This window comes from Daldinia loculata (assembly GCF_022478755.1).
Source record: "Daldinia loculata strain CBS 113971 unplaced genomic scaffold F4817scaffold_68, whole genome shotgun sequence".
NCBI classification, from domain to species: domain Eukaryota; kingdom Fungi; phylum Ascomycota; class Sordariomycetes; order Xylariales; family Hypoxylaceae; genus Daldinia; species Daldinia loculata.
In genome coordinates this window covers 131,163-150,516 of record NW_026054922.1, presented here as the reverse complement: position 1 = coordinate 150,516, position 19,354 = coordinate 131,163, and the positions used below count along the sequence as shown (strand labels likewise).

At 46.7% G+C, this 19,354-nt stretch overlaps 7 protein-coding genes across 7 annotated transcripts; 3 read left to right on the top strand and 4 right to left on the bottom strand.

Moving 5' to 3' along the window:
* Nucleotides 1-516: 516 nt before the first annotated feature.
* On the top strand, nt 517-2,382 carry F4817DRAFT_319885 (kinase-like protein; the record flags this gene model as incomplete). Its single annotated transcript, XM_049301111.1, has 1 exon — nt 517-2,382. The coding sequence occupies one exon, from the start codon at nt 517-519 to the stop codon at nt 2,380-2,382; it is 1,866 nt and encodes a 621-aa protein (XP_049155115.1).
* Nucleotides 2,383-2,848: 466 nt separating this feature from the next.
* Nucleotides 2,849-4,274, bottom strand: F4817DRAFT_350125 (uncharacterized protein). Its single transcript, XM_049304916.1, has 3 exons — nt 3,765-4,274; nt 3,406-3,689; nt 2,849-3,328 (listed from the first exon to the last, which is right to left on the bottom strand). Exons 1-3 carry the CDS (start codon nt 3,898-3,900, stop codon nt 3,089-3,091), a joined length of 660 nt encoding a protein of 219 aa, XP_049155114.1. The 5' UTR covers nt 3,901-4,274; the 3' UTR covers nt 2,849-3,088.
* Nucleotides 4,275-6,367: 2,093 nt separating this feature from the next.
* F4817DRAFT_350108 (WD40 repeat-like protein) lies at nt 6,368-9,549 on the bottom strand. Its single transcript, XM_049304915.1, has 2 exons — nt 8,384-9,549; nt 6,368-8,332 (listed from the first exon to the last, which is right to left on the bottom strand). The coding sequence occupies exons 1-2, from the start codon at nt 9,411-9,413 to the stop codon at nt 6,645-6,647; spliced, it is 2,718 nt and encodes a 905-aa protein (XP_049155113.1). The 5' UTR covers nt 9,414-9,549; the 3' UTR covers nt 6,368-6,644.
* Nucleotides 9,550-9,998: 449 nt separating this feature from the next.
* Nucleotides 9,999-10,722, bottom strand: F4817DRAFT_350107 (uncharacterized protein). Its single transcript, XM_049304914.1, has 2 exons — nt 10,552-10,722; nt 9,999-10,478 (listed from the first exon to the last, which is right to left on the bottom strand). Exon 2 carries the CDS (start codon nt 10,408-10,410, stop codon nt 10,030-10,032), a length of 381 nt encoding a protein of 126 aa, XP_049155112.1. The 5' UTR covers nt 10,411-10,478; nt 10,552-10,722; the 3' UTR covers nt 9,999-10,029.
* A 1,241-nt stretch (nt 10,723-11,963) lies between these two features.
* F4817DRAFT_350105 (uncharacterized protein) lies at nt 11,964-14,475 on the bottom strand. Its single transcript, XM_049304913.1, has 8 exons — nt 13,846-14,475; nt 13,760-13,777; nt 13,581-13,698; nt 13,328-13,523; nt 13,099-13,261; nt 12,746-13,037; nt 12,488-12,676; nt 11,964-12,421 (listed from the first exon to the last, which is right to left on the bottom strand). Exons 1-8 carry the CDS (start codon nt 14,423-14,425, stop codon nt 12,394-12,396), a joined length of 1,584 nt encoding a protein of 527 aa, XP_049155111.1. The 5' UTR covers nt 14,426-14,475; the 3' UTR covers nt 11,964-12,393.
* Nucleotides 14,476-14,863: 388 nt separating this feature from the next.
* F4817DRAFT_350104 (HET-domain-containing protein) lies at nt 14,864-17,459 on the top strand. Its single transcript, XM_049304912.1, has 2 exons — nt 14,864-16,635; nt 16,712-17,459. The coding sequence occupies exons 1-2, from the start codon at nt 15,017-15,019 to the stop codon at nt 17,340-17,342; spliced, it is 2,250 nt and encodes a 749-aa protein (XP_049155110.1). The 5' UTR covers nt 14,864-15,016; the 3' UTR covers nt 17,343-17,459.
* An 809-nt stretch (nt 17,460-18,268) lies between these two features.
* F4817DRAFT_350102 (uncharacterized protein) lies at nt 18,269-18,562 on the top strand. Its single transcript, XM_049304911.1, has one exon. It carries the CDS (start codon nt 18,334-18,336, stop codon nt 18,532-18,534), a length of 201 nt encoding a protein of 66 aa, XP_049155109.1. The 5' UTR covers nt 18,269-18,333; the 3' UTR covers nt 18,535-18,562.
* The last annotated feature ends 792 nt before the right edge of the window (nt 18,563-19,354 follow it).

Here is a 19,354-nt window from a genome sequence, read left to right as displayed (position 1 = left end):
TAGCATCTCGTAGCAGGGGCATTAATAATAGGACATCTCTTCCCAGCCAGGTATAGTTCCGTGATTAGGAAGATAACCTAGGTAGGTTGACTGACCCTAGGCAGCCGATCTGTCCCTAAAGCCTCCAGAGCAAAAGGGCGGGATCAGCCGCACAGCATCTCATTTCTCTCCAAAGCTTTCCTAAAAATGACATTATGACTCTCTACCAGGGGCTTACCTGAGGTAGTTTTGACTGAGAGAATCCGGTCCTGAGGACAGTTCACCTGACGGTTCTCTCTTCAAGAATGCAGAGACACCCCAGTTTACTCTAAGTGCCCCAGAGAAGCTGGTCGTCGAAGCGCCTGTGTTGAGTTGCCCAATTTCTCTCGGAGTTTTATTTTCTTATTTTCTTCAACAATATCCAACCGCAAGTGAGCCAAGCAACAGTCCACGCCTATGCCATTGAATTTACCTAAATTTAAGCTCAAATCTTTCCTTTTCTTTTCTATACCGCGTATTCCTTTTCAAAGTCTCACAATGGCGGAAGTCTTCCCCTCCGAGGAGAAGACGGAGCCGTTTACTCCGGAAGAGCTCCAACAAAGACTCCTCGGAGGCATCCAAGTCGACGAGGTCGAAGATGCGCACCAAGATACCGTACCCCTGGACGACCTGGTCGTCGAGGAAGACCATCATAAGCAAGGTATCCGTATCTTGGTACGGCCGCTGACACGGAACCGCTCAGTGAGCCCCGGAAACGACAACATCCAGTGGTTAGCCTTGCGCGCCGAGGTGTCTGACCCTTCCCAGCCTATGTCCAAAGTACTCGCGGTGACTCAAACCTCCAAAGATATCAATTTCTCTATTAGAATACCGCAAGGCGATAATGAGAACAGGCCGCCGATATGGTGCGAGCTGTACTATAATCCGGTCAGCGATAGCTTAATTTTGTGGAACAAGTCGGATGTGCCTATCGTCCTCGCTAGGATATCCCAACTAGGTCCTCCCGCCGGCGTAAACTATGACCAGGAGCTCGTCCCGGGTAATACCAAGGACCTGTCGCCAGGTACCTGGCGAATCAGCGTCTACACAATCCCCGTCCTTGACTTCAGGATACTAGAGAAACGACCTGCGACACGTCTACTCCCTCATGACGGCACTGACTCGTCCGTAATCTCGAGCTCAGACGTCGTGAACTCTTTTGGGAAGCGGTCCTTTCTATCCGATGCCGGCGACGACGAGCCAGACAGCCCAGTCGCTGAGAAGAAGAAGAAGAAGGCTCGCAAGGAAGATGGTGAAGAGAAAGACGGCGTCATCATATTCATGGGCCCGGAGGATAAGCAGCTCATGTTCCCTCTTCCCAACGCGGCCAAGACGAAAGAGGTCGCCATACCCAACGGCCACGCTCTTCTGGAGATCCAGAAGGATGAGACAGCCTCCATCCCTGGCGGGTGTGAGCTCGACGAGTACCAATTGACGAAGCGCGAGCAGATCGCCACGACGGGTGCCTCGGCGGTGTTTACCGCGGAGCACTCCCACGTTTCGGAGGGAGTCATCACGGTTAAGGTGCTCAAGACCCGCAATCCTAACGCCTCGGATGCTCGGCCGCAGGAGACGCACCGTAACGTGATCCGCCAGGCGGATATCTGGTTACGCGAGTACCAGAGCCAGGAGGACCTGCGTCATGAATCTATCGTACGGCTATACGGTGGCGACGCGCGGTACTTGTCGCTATATATGGAGCACGTGGATGGCAAGGACCTCGCAGCCCGCGGTGTATGGCGGGACGGGGCCACTGATCTGTTCGTCGGCGGCCGCCACGACGCTGTGCGGATCCTGCGCGACATTGCTGGCGCTCTGCATTACGTTCACCAGAAGCGCAAGATCCACAACGATATCAAGCCAGCTAACATCCTGTACTCACGCGATCGCGGCGCCGTTCTCTGCGACTTCGGCTTGTCGACTCGCACTATCGATCCGGCCACCAACGGCGGTACGCCCTACTACGTACCCCCCGAGTTTATCGGTCAAAAGCTACGTGGTCCCGAATCCGACGTATGGGCTCTTGGTGTCACCATGTTATACGTTCTACGCAAGATCCCCTTCCCAGACGCCCGAGGGCGACAAGGCCACCCTAAGCAGTTGTACTGGATGATCGCAGACCTAAACCGGAAAGCTCCTCCTTTGCCACATAATCACGGTCATACAGGTAACAGAGCTACGCCGGCCGTTCATCAGATGCAGCAGTGGCTCAGCGAGGTCAACGAGGCTAAGGCTCGCCTAAACCAACGGGACCGCGTCGAGTTTTTAGTCCGACAGATGCTAACACCTAACCCGAACCAACGCATCACTATGGAAAAGGTGATAAGCGAGTTACTAAAGGAGAATGCAGCCTCGAATAAGTGAGCGAGAGCGTACGTATGGATGAATAAGCAAGCGAATCGAATTAGTAGAGTAAAACCCTTTCGCCCGCCTGTCACAAGCCAGTTTGATCCGATCCATCACGATCTCATTTCGATCACAATTCTGCTTTACCCAGAGCTTCGTCACAAACGCGCGATGTTGCTCCTACATGCTATTTATCTCTACGCCACTTAAGCCCGATATATCCTGAAGGAAATTTCGGAGAGAAGGGTCGGTGCTACTAGAGGGCTTCAGCTTCACATCTCTACTGATCATGGTATCGTCTGATTTGACGAGATCAGGTCCGGCCTGGAAAACGTTTTACAGGTGTTGGCTCTGTTCGATAGAATTGTATACGTCGTAGCAAATTGTTGCGACGAATTGGGATGAATTTAGCGATTCGAAGCGCTTTACTTGCTAGTGCTAGCAGTCGTAGCGACGAGCTAGACGTCGACTGCTATTGCATCCATCACCTTAGATTAAGCCAAGACAGTAAGTTGCAACACATATCCCTTTTTTTATTAGTGCCATCGCATTCGCGCAACTTGCAAACTAATGTGACATTACATCGGTGTAGCCATATCCATCCTCCAAGCTTTACGCCCAGGGGTGCTTTACATAATTATATGGCCAATAGCATCTTGCACAAGTTCGTTGTTGCATCTCGTCTAACTGCCAATTTCTCTCGGAAGGCAAATATCTCCTTTTATCAGACTACACTGGTGGCAAAGACACAGGCTAGACCGAGCATAGTTGCCAGTACAATTCCTTCTACGGCTATTCCCGTCGCCGAATTATGGGTAGAGGTGGAGGACGGGCAAGCCGCCGTGGCTGATGGATTAGAGGCTGCAGCCGACGAATGGCCAACAATGACGGCTGACATGCCCGTGTCGTTCTTGCACACGCCAGCCGGAACTTTTGCAGAAGATCGAAAGACGATGTCAGCACACTGGAGCGTTGTTAGCTTGAGGTCATACTTTAGATTCGCACGCATGTCACGTTAACGTGCCTATATATACTACTTACGTTATACAAAGCAGAACCAGAATCACCACTGGTAACAACTTGAATGGTGGCATTAGTGCCGTCGCTAACCTTCATGGGGACGGAGAGCGACGGAAGACAGAATCCGCCTTGGCCAGTGACGTTCATCAGGTCAGGCGTGAAGGACATGTTGAAGTTGGTGACAGAGGAGCCAAGGCCAACGTTGACGAAGAGATAGGTCCATGGATGATGGAGGGTGAGCTGGACAGCACCATCGGTGATGGGCCACTCGGTTCGGTTGCCGACGCCATCGGGAACGCCGCCGCCTACGTATCGGATTGTTAGCTTTAAGCAAATCTTTGAAGAGGACATGGTAATGGCACTAGACGATGGGTACATACAGGGATACGTCCACTGGGAGTAGTTGAGAGCTTCATTGAAGGTGTCACTACGCCAGGCCGGGTAGTTGATCTTGAAATGGGCGGATGCTTTGTGGGCAAGCGCAAGGACAAAGGTGATCAATGCGATGAACATCATGATGGGGGTGGGTTCGTGGTGTTGGTGGCGAATTAGACGAGTGTTGAAGTTAACAGAAGGGTATACTTCGATTAGATGTAGGTCAAGTTGTTGGGAGTTGAGAAGGGGGGTGGGTGGAAGAGAGTGTGGAAAGAAGGTAAGAGAGCGAGGGCGATGATGCAAGTGGAAATATTCAATTGTGATTTAGAATTTGTTAGATTTCTTGTCCAAGGAAGGCAGGACCCAAGCCACCGGGTTCCCATCTGCGTCAAGACAGCTACCTACTGCCAAATGTATTCAATATACTGGCAGGAGCGCTATCTCCTCGTGGGATAATCAGCTCAACCCGCGATCTAGAACATCAATGCATATACCAATGATGTATGTACCTTGTACCTACCTATCCGGGTGGGGGGGGTCTTAGGACAGTATGACTCTAGGATGTTGGAATGTATTACACTGTCAATTCGGGGAAAGCCTGTTAACAGAGCTGTACCAGAATTATATAGAATAATGTTAGCCTTACTTCCGATCCTTTTTATAAGAATACAAATTCTTATTAGCCACGCATTCTCGCACGGGCCCCCCTTACAAGAATAATACGTTGATCAAAATAGCCTCAATATCGTCAACTTTATACTGTTGCAGTAGGTGCTACTGTGGCCTTGAAATTAAAATAGGAAGGAGACTCTTGTGGAGGAGATAATGCTTGCAGAGATAAGAAAGACTGTCAGAGATAAAAAAGACTGTTAGAGATAAGATGCTATTGCCGTCGATAGCAGGTGACTCTTGCCAGTATAATAGGGCTTGTCAGTACGGCTATTACACCTACCTCGTTACGTTGATTTTAATTCAATATAGTCAGTATAATAGGGCTTGTCAGTACGGCTATTATACCTGCCTTACCACGTTAATTTTGATTCAATATAGTCAATATATCAGTCCCTATTTACCTGGAAGGAGTAGGTGCCTCAGTATACCTTATATAAGGTAATAGGTCACCTTCCCACACGCGTACGTAATGTAATGTAATGTAATGTAATGCCTCGTAGTCAATTTGAATAGCCCGTAGACTTGTAACCTGACTTCTAATCTGACTTGCAATCTGACTTGTAATCTGACTTGTAATCATTCGAATCCCATCGTGACTTAGTAAAAATAAACGATCTCAAGCACCTTGAAATAAGAGGTGTTTGAGATGGCCTCTTTTTAATTTTTATTCAATATATATATATATATATCCCTTGGTGCACAATACCTATTAAATGAATATACTAGTGGTGCCACTAGTATTATATCAGGGTGTGTATCACGTTAGTGTCCCTATTATAAGCATAACATGATTATATACCATATACACTCTGTTCGTGTAACCCCAGAATTGTGCAGCCAACACACTGTTGGAGACACAATACTGGTGGGGGGATAATACTGACCTAGCCTTACCAGACTATTATTTTTATTATTATATTTAAATTAAATCCACAACCTTGGGGATATCCTTATTAAAATAATCAGAATCTCCAGGTCGAATAGTGTCCGATACAAAACGTGTGAGTCTCTATTGTTTAAATAAATTATGGTATATGATTTGAAGTATGTTGACAGATTGGTATCAGTCTGTCCTAGGACCCCCCCCACCCGGGTAGGTACACTTGTACCTTAGGTACATATATCCACATCTAACATTGAACGTATACCTTGAGTGTCTTAATTCTATCGCATGTGATTTCAGGGTCCAGAGATGTCCTACGTTGCCTCTATTCACAAATCGAAATATCAGCTACAGGCCAATTTCTGACGTGGTACTTCCATCGCCTCTGAAAGAACTAAAGGCTACCTGCAGACTGACTGAGCAAGTTTCCAGCCAACCAAACTCCATCTTTAGGTCGCACGAGCTTAGCACAAGGGAAGACAGGTAGCTATAAGGTACCTGCATAATTCACTTGGTCTTTTTTTCTTATTTTTTACTTTAGTATACAAGTACTTGGATATACAGGTGCATGTAGATCTGGTCATACAATCTGGTTCCGGGATGTTGTTTCATGATCCCGTAATAAGACCTTATATAATCGTTGATGTCTTCAACGCTCACCGTTCTAGCGGAATCAGACAGATGCTATTAGATTATGGGGGTTGTCGAGGCTAGTGTCAGCCACGAACGCCTTCTAGCTAGGGGTGGAGTAAGGACGACTAGAATTGGAGTTGGGACACTAGAGGCTCAAGTGGAGGAGGAGATGGCTAGGACCAAAGGTAGAGAAAGGAATGATGAAGGAGACATGAATGTAAGTAGAATAGAATAGGACGAGCAAAACAATTGCCGAGGCATCTTCAACTAGCAACGTAATTGTGAAAGGGATAGGAGAGTAAAGATTTATTAAGAAGATAACTATATGTATTCGTTGAAAAGCAATATTCATGATGGGCTTATGTTAAGGTCATATATGATATAATATACTCGAAATTATTGAGTTTACTATCTTAAGAACTCCTACGGATTCAAATCAATGCTCGTCATTCGCTGGGTTGTATATTAACGTGCTAAAGATTGTTAGCTACTTGAAGTTATGCCCTCTCCTCAGTTCCAGGTATAGAGTAAGCTTCTCAAGAAACATACGAGGGACCTACTAGAATTTTTTTTTATCACCCCATCCCCAAAGAAGCCAGAAAGGAGAATAGACCACACTTCTCCATTAGCATATCCCCACATCGACACTTAAACAGTGTCACTATAGTGAACTCAAAAACTGCCTACGTACAAAACCTTACTTCTCCCACTCCCCGTCTCCAAAGTACCTATCGGGCATATCGACATCCCACAGCGGCCTCTCCACCAACGCCACTTCAAGAACCTTTCGTGATTCTAGCCGCGTCGCCTCATCACCTGCCCCATGTACGGATGGTTCCTCTCCTTCGCCAAGAGGCACGATCCCTAAGATCGGCCTGTATTTATACGTATGCCAGAAAGCTAAGCGATTACCCGGTTGCGACTCGGAGGCCGACTTCCCTTGGACACCGCGTAAAAGCGCTAGCTCGCCTTGATTTTCGGCATCAGAATCATCGCTCTCGCTCTCTTCTTCTCCGGGCTGGCTAACTTCGTCTTCGTCCATGGGATCGGACGCGGGTCCGTCGAGAGGGATTTCTTCGACTTCGCCGTCGACTCTGTGGGTGATCTTCGTAGGCCCGGCGGCTCCAATTTCCGTCCTGCTACCGGCACCGCTATCGAGTCCCCTCTTCCGCTTCGTTCCTTGCTTCACGAGTTCTCCGTTGGGGGACTCGTGGGACAGAACGGGCTCAGCTAGATCCTGGGATAAATCTAGCATGAAGAGAAACGTGCTGCCGTAAAGCCATACCCTTTCGCCCGACCAGAGAGCTCCCTTCACAAGATCGCGGATATTTCGAAACTCGGCCGGAAAGCGCGTAATCGGATTCCGTCTGGACCAGGGTGTTAGGGAGCCGAGAGTGGGGTTAATTACAAGTATTTGCGGTTTAGCGGTGATAGTAAGAAGTATATAATCATCTGTAGTGTCGTTGTCGTCTGATATAGAAGGGTTTGAGACTGGAACGTGATCGGAGTAAGATAGAACGGTAGGAGCGGCCTGCAGCTTAGGGATAAGAGACCCCTTTGGGTTACGGGTCCATCGCGGGCCTTCCGCGTCGACTGCGGGCTCTTCCTCATCCTCACTACCGGATGAGACCTCATCGTCATGAGTTCCGTTAACGCCGTTCTCAAGCTTCGGCCGTGTCGCATCCAGCACCCAGGTGTCTATATAACCGGCGAGGTCTGCAACGGCCAACATCTTGCTATCCGGAGAGAAGGCAATGTGAGTAACCGTTCTATCGTATTGTCCTAGACCGCCTAGAGCCGCATGCTTCTGTATCTTCCGCTCGATGCGTTGTAAGCGAAAGGCTTTAGAGTGGAGCGATGGCCTACTGTCTGCTGTGGAATCGCGCAGGATCGATGAAACGAGAATTTTACTGCCGCCTTGAACAGAGCACAGCCACCGTCCATCCGGGGATATCTGGATTTGAGTTGCGCCTTGTTTAGAGAAATCCTCCTGCAGCTCGAGCTTGATAATCTTGAGCTCGTCCTTCTTGGACTCGCTTCGAGGCTTTAAATGGAACGCTTTGATATCGGACGTTGTCGAGACTATCAGAAGGGAGCCATCAGAACTAATCGCCGCGGATGTAATGTTCGCTTCGCCCTTGACTAAGATGCGCGCCAGCAGCTTCCGATTCTTGTCCACGGCAGACTCCCCCTCCGGCGCGTCTACTAGATCTCGCAACGGTCTCCTCAGCCGCCAGACGTGAACCTCTCGCTCCCACCAGCTAACTATCAGCCTGCTCTTCGGCGCGCTCTGCAGCGGCGGACTCTGGGGTAGATGCGACAGAGTCCGATGATTCTCCATGCCGGCTTCTCGCAGGGGTAGCACGATGGGGCTGGCATCCGGTCCTGGGCCAAATTAGCAACGATGGTGGACTCAAATAGGATGCATGTACAAACCTCCCGAAACAACGACGCTCAGTCCATTCCCTTCGAATGATGCCATCGTTTTGACGTCGTGGTTGTGGTATCTCCTATGCCAGACCCTACTCCACCTTGCCGTCGCGCCTGAGGTCTTTCTGTAGAGGACGGTTCGGCGGTCCATCCCACCGCTAACGATCATCGAACCGTCGGCACTAATCGCCAAAGACAACACGTCTTGGTTGTGAGTCTGCAGCCTCTGCGCCTGGGTGTACGTCTTCCCATCCCATATGCAAACCTGGCCGGTCGAGTCGCCCGAGACAATGTCGCGCCCATTGAGACACTTGACGGACCAGACGATGATTTCCTTGGCACCACCGGAAAGGTCCGACCCCAGCGTCATCTTCCTCAACACGTTACCGTTGCGCATGTCATAGACTCGAATAGCGCTGTCCGAGCACCCCACCACCACTACGTTGCGGTTCTGAAAGGCGATACTGACCATCTTGGTCTTTTTGGAGGACGATCTTACTAGTATCCTGTCGAATCGAAGATCATCTTCGTCGATCGAGTATAGGACGAGGCTTCCGTCCATGGTCCCGGCCACTAGCTTCTTCCCGCTCTGGACGACACCGTTGGCGGACTTTTCGCCGTGCTTGGCGGGAGCGAGGAAGGGTTGAGCCGCTAAGCACCATATATCGCCGTGCATACCGCTTGCCTGCTTCCTCGGCTGTCCCTTCTCCAGATCCCATTCGGTAACGGTGCTCGTGTAGCCAATGCTAAACAACCTCGACTTTCCGACGAGTTTGGTACCATCTTGAAGGAGCTGGTCGGGCTCGGTGACCCAGACGAGGCCATCGATGCTCCTATCCTTTCCTCCATGCAGGGTGGTTTCATGATGCCATATTCCGTTTAAGGGATTCCATATCTCGATGTCGCCGTTCGCTCGACCGATCGCTAAGCGGACAGGTGCGCCTCTCTGGGATTTGGTGACCGTCGGGTAAGAGAATGCGACAGCATTGATGGCGGAGGGAGGATACGGCACAAAGCGACAGCGATGGATGTCCATTATCGCGATGTGGCGATGCTACTTGATCCGTCGTTTCCTCTAAAACACCAAGCGCGATGTATGAAGAGAAAACGGTTAATCGTTAATGCAGTTAAGAGTTTGGCCATTAAGATTTCTTTGCGTTAACTTTTTTTTTCTTATCGCCTTATCGCTAGGTACTTAGACAGCTAGAGCAATTTTTATGTAGTTCGTGCAGTTCGTAATCATGCATCTAGATCTGCCCCGCCAATAAAGGTACGTACCTTTTAAGTTCTCCCCTTTTTCTCCTTTCACTACTTTATACTCCCCCTTCTTTATACTATAGTCTTTTTATATCGTGGTACTTCCTCAACCATAACCTCATGTATAATCTTTTTTTTAATCTAACAGAACAAATAGTATCCCAAAATTCAAAAGACGAAGTCGCACTGGTAGCCTTCTAAGCTTTGTCCAACTTTGTCGATGTAACCAACCTTTTGTCATTTATACTTATATCCTTCAATTATGGCAGATAAATTATTAGGTATTTTAAAATTATTAAAGTGCGATAATTCATTTTCAAGCAGTTGACTACCTAAATGACTAAATATGACCGTAGAAGATATACAAGAATCATATCTCTACCACGCAAGATATTCTAGGTTCTAGCATTAAATATCATATCCTGAATGATTTGTCGAATGTTCTCGTCGCTCTCAGCCTCGGCCGACGAGAAATTGGCTTGGATATATGTTTGTTGGGTTCGCTCATGTACAGCCTGGTAAGCTAGTTGCTCGAGATCTGCTAGAGTAGGTCGGTCCGGTGGGTAGCACGCCGTGCAAGTCAATACCGATGTGAGCAAGCTTGGGTCTATGTGGCTGAAGTCTTCATTGTCAGGATCATCTGGACACATAAATCCCGCGGCCACTTGGATTGGTGGCTGGCCATTTCCCACCGAGAGGAACCCCGTATACATTTCAATACCACCATCCACTACAACTGTTACCTCGTCGCTATCTAGTGATATCAGTAGGCACATGAGCTGTCATCTGATTAGACCATCTTCTAGGTAATAACAAGCGAACGGGAGGGGAAGACGAAGCACAAGTAACTTACAACTCCTATCTCAAATACATTATGTCTTTCTCCTCTCCAAGCATAGCCACTGATCATCGGTTAGATATTGCCAAGTTTGATATCGAAACTCACCGACTCCTGAGGACAGTTAACTTACTCTTCATCTGGATAATCAGACATGTTTCCAAAGTCGATCAGCTTCATAACTGGGGTTAGGGCATGTTCGATGCCGCCATTTGGTAATAGGGGACCAAACATGACTAGTTGAGTAGGTAGGCATACGTTAGCATCAGAGATACAAAGTTTTTAGGAACGGAACATACCATTCTCGTCATGCATATCGCCGTGCTCTGTCTTCCTAGGACGACGACCAGGTCTGACACGCTCGGTTACGCTCCCGTTTGGCCCTTCATGTGGTGGGTATGCCATGGCAATACATGCGCGTATTACTGCGGTAGAGGTCATTAGTCGGTGTATATACATAATAGCGTGTCAGCGGCTTAACTTACAGCACAGGAATAATCTCCATAACAACCTATTCGGGAGCGGCTCGTCTAATATCTCGGAGACATTTGTTACAAAATCGCGCAAGGTCCCACTAGTGTAGAATATTTGATTAGCTATGTCTCTTCGATAGGAAACCTTCAGAATGTAGAATTGACATCTCACGATGCCGGAATATCCCAGACACTTACTTTTCTAAGTATTCGATTAAAATCCACCCCGCGAGGCCGTGGGGTTCGATACCTTCGAATCTTGTAGCAAGAGGGTCGTGAGGTGGTTCTATAAGGTTTACAATGTGCCTGGCCTTTTGCATCATCTGTGATCATGTGAGCTGCTATCTAGTAGTAGTTGACCTAAGACTAGGTAGTCATAACGAACCTTAAGAGCATTGCGCTCGTTCACGAGATGATGAGCGAAGGGGTTAAAAGTATACGGGATCCGGCCGTCCACCTCGTCATTATAGTCAATATTCTCATTGCTATTATTGTTCTCGTTGTCGTTAATGTTCTCATTACCGTCGTTGACCTCATCTTCCTCCTCATCTCGAGGGCGCTCCACCTTCAGGACTAAACGCCTTGTTCGTGTTTGCCCCTGTGCTTGTTCCTTATATTTGACTTTCCATGCTACTCCGTTCATTCCGGCCCCGATCACCCCTTCGAGTTCGAAGCGTTGTTCTGGGTCGCGTGAGAAGTAAGTTCTCAGAAGGTTTTCTGTTTGGGCAACATCTCCGATATTTAGACTTAATGCAAGTTAGCGACTCTTCTACGTGACGCCGTGGTAAAGATAGCACACACAATAGCAAGGTAATACATACGTCATCTTCACAATATTCTCCTTTTCTTTTCGGATATCTGTTGATTGGCTGTAAAAGGGAAGTCAAGCGTCCTCGCTAGTATTTTAAATCATGAGGCTATCGATTTATATTTTATAAACGCGACTGATAAAGCAGATCCTTAAGAGTAGCTCTTTGGGCTTTAGGTGCTTCCGCATCTACATCTTCTCAAAGAAAGAACCCATTGTATTTTAACTATCTATTGTCCTATTGATTAGACTTTGCTTTCATGATTCCGTAACAATCTATTATCTAATGCTTTAGTATTGGACAAGATTCCCGATAGCTAGAAGCTATTTCATTATCTCTTTCTCTAGAAATAGGGTCTATCATAATGCTATTTAAGCTAGAAATGGTTTAGCTAATTGCTGAATCGTAGCCTTACATGGTACCGATGGTAGAGTTGAGCTGGAGGCCTGTTTTTGGCCGCCACTCCCCATGTCTATCTTATAGTAAGTCCAAGCTCAAGAGAATACCGGCAAAACGATTGACCTAAGTAGGTACATTGACTTAAAAAGGACTGATTTCATTTGTTTTTGTTGAGTTGATGATTTTGCTTCATCTAGAAAATATTGAAAGTGCCTGTGAAAGAATTATAGATGAAACTTTTTACTCTTCTTCATATGCCATCTCAGTCCTACAAGCAGCCAGTCAACGACTACCATTCTCATAATAGATACAAGGGTAAAGGAAAGCGTCTTACCAGTCGTCATCCGTTATAGGGTAGAAACTACCTATCATCTGGCGGCCGGGGTTGTCTTTTATGAACGTTATTTTCTGGGACAGCCGTCCCTTGCCCTTCTTACTTGAGCTGGATTGCTGGCCGGTGACTTCATGAATGGTTCCAAACATGTACGGCTCCTTGGAGTGTTCTATGACATACTGGCGAACTCTAGCGTCGATTTCGTTAGAGAGCTCTATTAAAAAATAAATAGGTCATGAGAACGTGAAACAGAATTACCTCTCAGCTGTAAATTTCTCGCCATATGGGATTTCATGGGAGGCGTATCCACTCGGCGCGGTCAGGACCGGTTCTCCGCCATCATCATACCTCTTAAGGGCTCGTTTTAGCCGGTATGAGTTAATATATTCCCGAAGGTTTTGCTCGGAAAGAATTAATCGAGCCAGGCCGGTTAGTTCACGGGGACTTTCATCATTTTCGACATATATCTCCTTGACTCGTGATCTGTCGAGGGAATCCCAGTATACTTCGAAGTTGTGGTTGCGATATTTAAACAAGCGGTTTTCGTAGGCTATATTTGGCTCATTCGATAAGAATAATACACTCAAAGTTAGCAAGGGGGTGATACATACACGGGCTACGACGGGTGAGATCGATAGTATTGGTGCGCGTGGTGATGGCAGTGATCCCTCGCGGATTGGTGTACACTTGTGTTCCGTCGAAGGCAACACAAGCGCAATCGACATCAAAACCTGTTAAGATCTCACTAATTGACTTATAGAGCCTAAGTATAACCTAACCCGATGGGAATTAATCTTCCAGTAACTTATTAGAGGAAGATGAGTGATTCTAAGTTCCTACCTGTACATGACGGAATGGGTATCTCGGTGAAATGAAGGTGATCGCATTCTTCGAGCGCAGGGACAGGGCCTGGCCGGTAAATAAACGTTGATTCTTTCGAACTATGTTTTCTAATTCAAGGATACGTCTGACCGCATCATCCTCGTTGTCTAATCCGTAGAGAAATATATCAATATCACTTGAGCCTGCGGTGGTTCTGGAAAATAAATTAGCCTCCTACTTTAATAGTACAGCAAGTGCGAATGAGACGTACTGGTAGTAGGTTTCGAGCGGATTTTCTATTGCGTGATCATACTCGATATGCACGTCTCTGCGGTAAGAAAGAAGGGGGAGAAGCGCAGATGACCCGGCTACCACGATGTTGGACCAATCTATCTCAGAGTCGATGGCTTTAGTAGGTATTCGACTATTAAAGATGCGATATTATCCTACCTAGGCCTGCCAGTGTACCTATATTTTTATAGTCACCTATTAATAAATTTCTAAAAATGAGCCAAGGATAACTTTAGGGAGCCAACCATGTGTGAATCCATCGAAGTTATCCCGATAATCCGCTAATGATGATGTAATGGCTAGACTTCCATCGGCTTCTCGTTGATCATCCTTCAACGGCATGATATACTTGTCGTCATCAGCTAGCTGGCGATCTATTGTCCGGATCTTGAACATATCTTCTTGGCCATTATAGACCGGTACTAGGTTCGCTAGATCGTGAACCTGGGGGTCATTCTTTGCAAACAATTCTCGCAGTCGAGCCTCGTACGTTAGATATGGCTGTAAGAGTTTGCGCGTTGGGGTTCGGGGGTTTTTGGCAAGATACGAGATAAAGTGGGAAGACGGCGTCGGAGGCACGGAATTACGTCTAGAGGTTCTCAGAGGAAGGGCCATCGATGTACTCGCGCTGGTTGGTACATCGTTGGAACGACCTGGTGCTTTGGATCGCATCATATAAGCAAGTGCCGAGAAGCAGCACATGTTTGTGTCTGGAGATTGCTCTGCTATGGCGGCTTCAATGTAGCGCTCCCGGAAGTTGTCATATACATAGAGCAAGGCGTTTTGCATATCTAGCCCATAGATAACTTCAGTTAGTATAAACATAGTCTATATCTATAACAGGAAGGTTGCTCCGAGGCAACACTCAAATTTCTACACAGTTGGATACGGACAATTCGGATTAGTTGCAGTAATGAGCAAAGGAAGTGATTATCTACAGCCACGTCATCTCAGCTCATGACTTACAAGCTAATAAGGAAATCGACAGGGAAGAGAGCGTCCTCTTTACTCCACATTGGACTACTAGGAAGCAGGCTCTACTACAAAATATGAGTATTATTGGTTGCCTCACGATTTTGGGTATACTAGCATATCACCCCTCTGAGTCCTATCGTATGAGACAATGTTATAGGCCGATATAGTCTTTACGAGCTGATGGGAGAAAAATTCGGCATGCTCGTGTTTAAATAGTTATGTGCTTGGGGCAGATCTATAGCCTAAACTCTCCGCACCTCGAAATACTAGCCAATCAACAGACTTACTGTTTCTCATCGTCCATATTTCCCCATATAAGCCGGGCGAGCGTGAGACTAAACTACCTCATAGTAGAATTCCGTTTTGCAACTCGACTGTTCACTTCTATTTTTAAAAAAACGAAAAAAGAAAGACACGGCATTTAGGAAATTTAAGCGAATTATGGTGGACTCTGGTTTAATATGGCAAATTCCAGAACGGTCCAGACACCATCTGTGCAGCACCTGCGAGAAGTTAGATCTAGAAAGGAGGTTCGGTAATGAAACACAAGAACAGATCATCGGTGATTTTTCCGAGTATAAAGATCTTGGCTGCCCGTTCTGCGTTCTTGTTTCCAGGGCTATCGAACGTGCGTGGGGAACTGACTCGAGCTCTGCTAAGGTTTCGTGTCGGCTCTTCATCCAGAGTCGAAGTCCATTATCCGTCAAGGAAAACGGCCACACTCACCATCCCCAACCCAGGTTGCTAGTAGCGACTGATAAGAAGCCACCAGGGTTTCATAATAACAGAGTTCCACTTAGGCAAATAGATCGGGTAAGAAATCGGTTTATAATCGCCGAGATCGAACGTTTCCCGAGCGAATCGGAGCCGAACTACCTTCCTCGGCTAGAAATTGGAACCCGGCTCAACATCACGCTTCTGAAAAATTGGCTAAAGGAATGTCAGAAGCACGAGCATTCAAAGCTAGCCATAGATCGAGGAAGCAGTGATCTATTCCAGTCTCAACATCCCTTCCGTCTTATCGATGTCAATCAAGAGTGTCTAGTGCAGAAGGATACGAGATGCGACTATGTGGCACTATCTTATGTCTGGGGTCGACGCCCGACTCTCCAATTCCCTGGCAAAAACGAACAAGAGGTACCAATCCTCCTTAGTCTTCAAGAGAATGTGAAAGGACTGAGTGTTCCTATGGGATTATCCAAGTTGAGGCCGGAGACAAGGAAAACCGGAAGGATACCCCGGACAATCCGCGACGCTATGGAGTTTACACGACAGATGGGGATGAGATACTTGTGGGTTGACACATTGTGCATTGTACAGGACGACCTGGAAGACAAGGCACGATTGATAGGGCGAATGGACGATGTCTACGATTGTGCCGCTGTGACCATAATCGCCGCGGCAGGCTGCGATGCGGATGCCGGGTTAAGGGGGGTTAGTCCACGGGCAGGTCACCCTCTCAAGCCAACGAAGATTATTGACGCATCAGATGGATCCGTTCTCAATATTTCAACTTGCTTACGGTCCCTATGTGAGGAAGTGCGAAGTGCGACTTGGAATACGCGAGGCTGGGTTTTCCAAGAACAGTCGCTGTCGCAGCGCTGTCTTTACTTCACAGACGAGGAAGTCTTTTTCAACTGTCGCGAAGCGCAGTGGAGAGAAGGGTACGACTATGCACCAAAAAGGAATGCGCATGTCCACATCGATGTGAGGACAGGACCGCCGTGGTGGACGAGAAATCTCAGGAGGGATCTTGATCCAACACCATACCATTATCTCGGGGATGTAGGTGGAAAACTAGATATCCAGGCTTTTCAAACAGCAGTTCAGGAATACAGCCGAAAGAACCTCACATACGCCCATGACATACTTAACGCATTTGAAGGCATATTTAATAGGTTCAATGGGCATAGAGATGCCTTGGGATTAAGTATTCGTCAAGCGCAAGGAATACCTCCTCATTTATTATATCAGGCAATCCTCTGGTTTCCCTATGGCCAGCCTGAAAAGCGCCCATGTCAATCCGAACAGGAAGCTAACCGATTTTCAACATGGTCATGGTATGTGACCCCCTTGGTCCGATTTAACTAAAATTCGGTCTGAATCAATGTTATAATGCTGATCATACTGTTACAGGGTGTATTGGACTGGTCCTGTTGAGTTTACCTTTGCCGATAGCCTTTGGTTATCTCGAAACATCTCCCAAGCCCCTATCAAGCGAGTGTCTATCTACGTTCCTATTATATGCTGGTATTACGGAGGCTCTAAAAAGCAGTTCTGGACCAGAGATGTCTGGAAGACTATCTGCGAAACCCAGGATTATGCAACCATGAAGACCCCCGAAGAATTCAGACGCACGAAACACTATCTCAGCCGCATTGGGATGGATATCGATGTATTGCTGGACTGTTCGCGTAACACACAGCCGCCCGATCTTAACTGCGGCGAGCTTGGATTTGTCGGGTCTTATTTGAACGCAGGGCAGTTTGAAATAGCAACTGCGAAAGATGAACATGTCTGGATTCTAAAAATATCTTCTCATCAAGGCCAGTTCAGGTTTGATAGCGAAATTGAGGCAATCGACGAACTTGTTGTCATTGTTGCTGCCGATACTATTACCAAGCCGCCTGATACACAGTCGATTCTATTAGGTCTGACTACGCGGGATGGTGTTTCGAGGAGAGTAGGTATCGGGTATATATACTACTCCAGGGATGCAGATTTCATTAAACCGCAGTGGAACTATAAACTCTTTAGGGTTCAGTAAGTGTTGTTATACCACTGTTGATAGAGTAGAAATAAAATATGTAGGGATTTAGAAGAATTGACACTTAGTGAAGTTGTAATTCTTGTTTAGTATAATCAATTTACAGGAGTACAGTACCTAGTCATTACGTGTTATAGCCCTTCAATCTTTGAGAATGGCTCATCAATATGGTATCGTGAGTCAGGTGTTAGAGTTGCCTCTTGATGGTTTATTTGAGTGTTAATATGTAAGTACCTGTCACGAAATAGTATAGTTGCCCGCTTATTGGGTAGGTACATAGGTAGTTATCCATTATTATTACTACGCCACTATAAGTCTACGTAACAACTCTCAAGGATTAGCTCCAATATTGAGTTTACTCTTTGAAAAGCTCAGTATATAACTGTTTATTGGCACTAAAGAAAGTCTTACCTATTGTAGCTGCATCGCTTACTGTGTCTTATGAAGTCGCTTCTGCTGGTTATGGATACGCAGATGTCGAATCGTCGAAGCCATGTACAGCAGATACACTTTTTGACATCGCGTCGTCTTCCAAATCGCTTACTGCAGCGGCCGTCGCGCTGCTTATAGATGACGATGAAAAGTATCCCGAGGTGCAGTATGAAGCGATCATGTCACGCTTATTGCCGGATGACTTCGTGATGCCTAGTGCCGAGTACACAGAGAGCGTTACCGTGGAGGACATCTTGAGCCACAGGTCTGGCATGGCCAGGTAAGAGCTTCGTATCTTGCAACTTAGGTATAACCTGTAGTTGGAAATACTAACTGTAGAACCAGACACGACGATTCTTATATGGGTCCGCACGCAGCCCATCCAGATGATGCACGATCCGTGACCAGGAATTTGCGGAATTTGCCTTTGGCTGCCCCTCTGCGAGCAAAACATATATACTATAACATGATGTATACAGTAGCAGCATATTTAGTCGAGGCAAAGACTCAGCAAAGTTTCTCTAGTTTCCTAGAAGAACGCTTCTTCCGGCCGCTCGGTATGAAATCAACTAGCGTCCAGCCCACAAGAGCTCGGGTAAAGGGGTTCGCAGACCGCATAGCCACTGGATACTATTGGAACAAGGAGAAGTCGTCATATAAAGGGTTCCCTCCCCAAGATTGTCCAGAGGGAGAGGGAGACTACCAAGAAATTTTAAACGAGTTGATTTGGTTTGAGTTTATGCCTAAGGGAAAGGATTGATGTATTTATTTCTCCTACGCCCCGTCAAGTACATGTACCTACCTAATCTATCAGGTGCCTCCTAAGGTAACAAGTACATACCTAAGAGGTAAGAACCAAAAGTCTTTCCTTCCTTACAAGGTATGTACAAGGTATGTACCTACCTCAGGTACATATTTTTTACCTCGTCGTTGCCATGGCAAGGCGGCATTATAAGGCGATGGCGTATAAACTTAGGTACCTACCTATCTAAGTAACTCATTCCAGTTCTTCCCTATTCCTTGAGCCAAATTCTTCGACGGATTTTCAACTTCAAAATTTGTAACCAGCATCCAACCCTAACCAAACCAAACACACAACATTATATCCTTCTCCCTTATTTAATCCTAAGTCCTCCTCTTCTTCAACACCAACAAAAATATTTCTAAACCTATATAAATTCACCTATTACAACCAACTGCACTTCACCAAAGTCTACCGTCTCGGTCTTGGTACAAAAAGACCATTAGTCAGAGCCTATCGCGATGATACCTATTGATAACCAACTTCTAAGCATATCATCTTCCAGTTTCCAGATACCAGAGATACTACCCAGGGACATTGATACTATCGCTACCGCAACACCAAAGGTATAGTTTTTACATCACAACAGTTTGTGTATTCTCATTTGGTCACATCTCCAAAATCGAACGACAAAGCTGTCACACATTCACAACCCTATCCCAATCACATTGTCATTCAATCCAAAATGAGTCCCAAGACAATACCCAAGGTTGAGGTATTCCAAGGATTCAACTGGGGCGAATACCAACCTAATCCAACAATCACCCAGAATATCGCC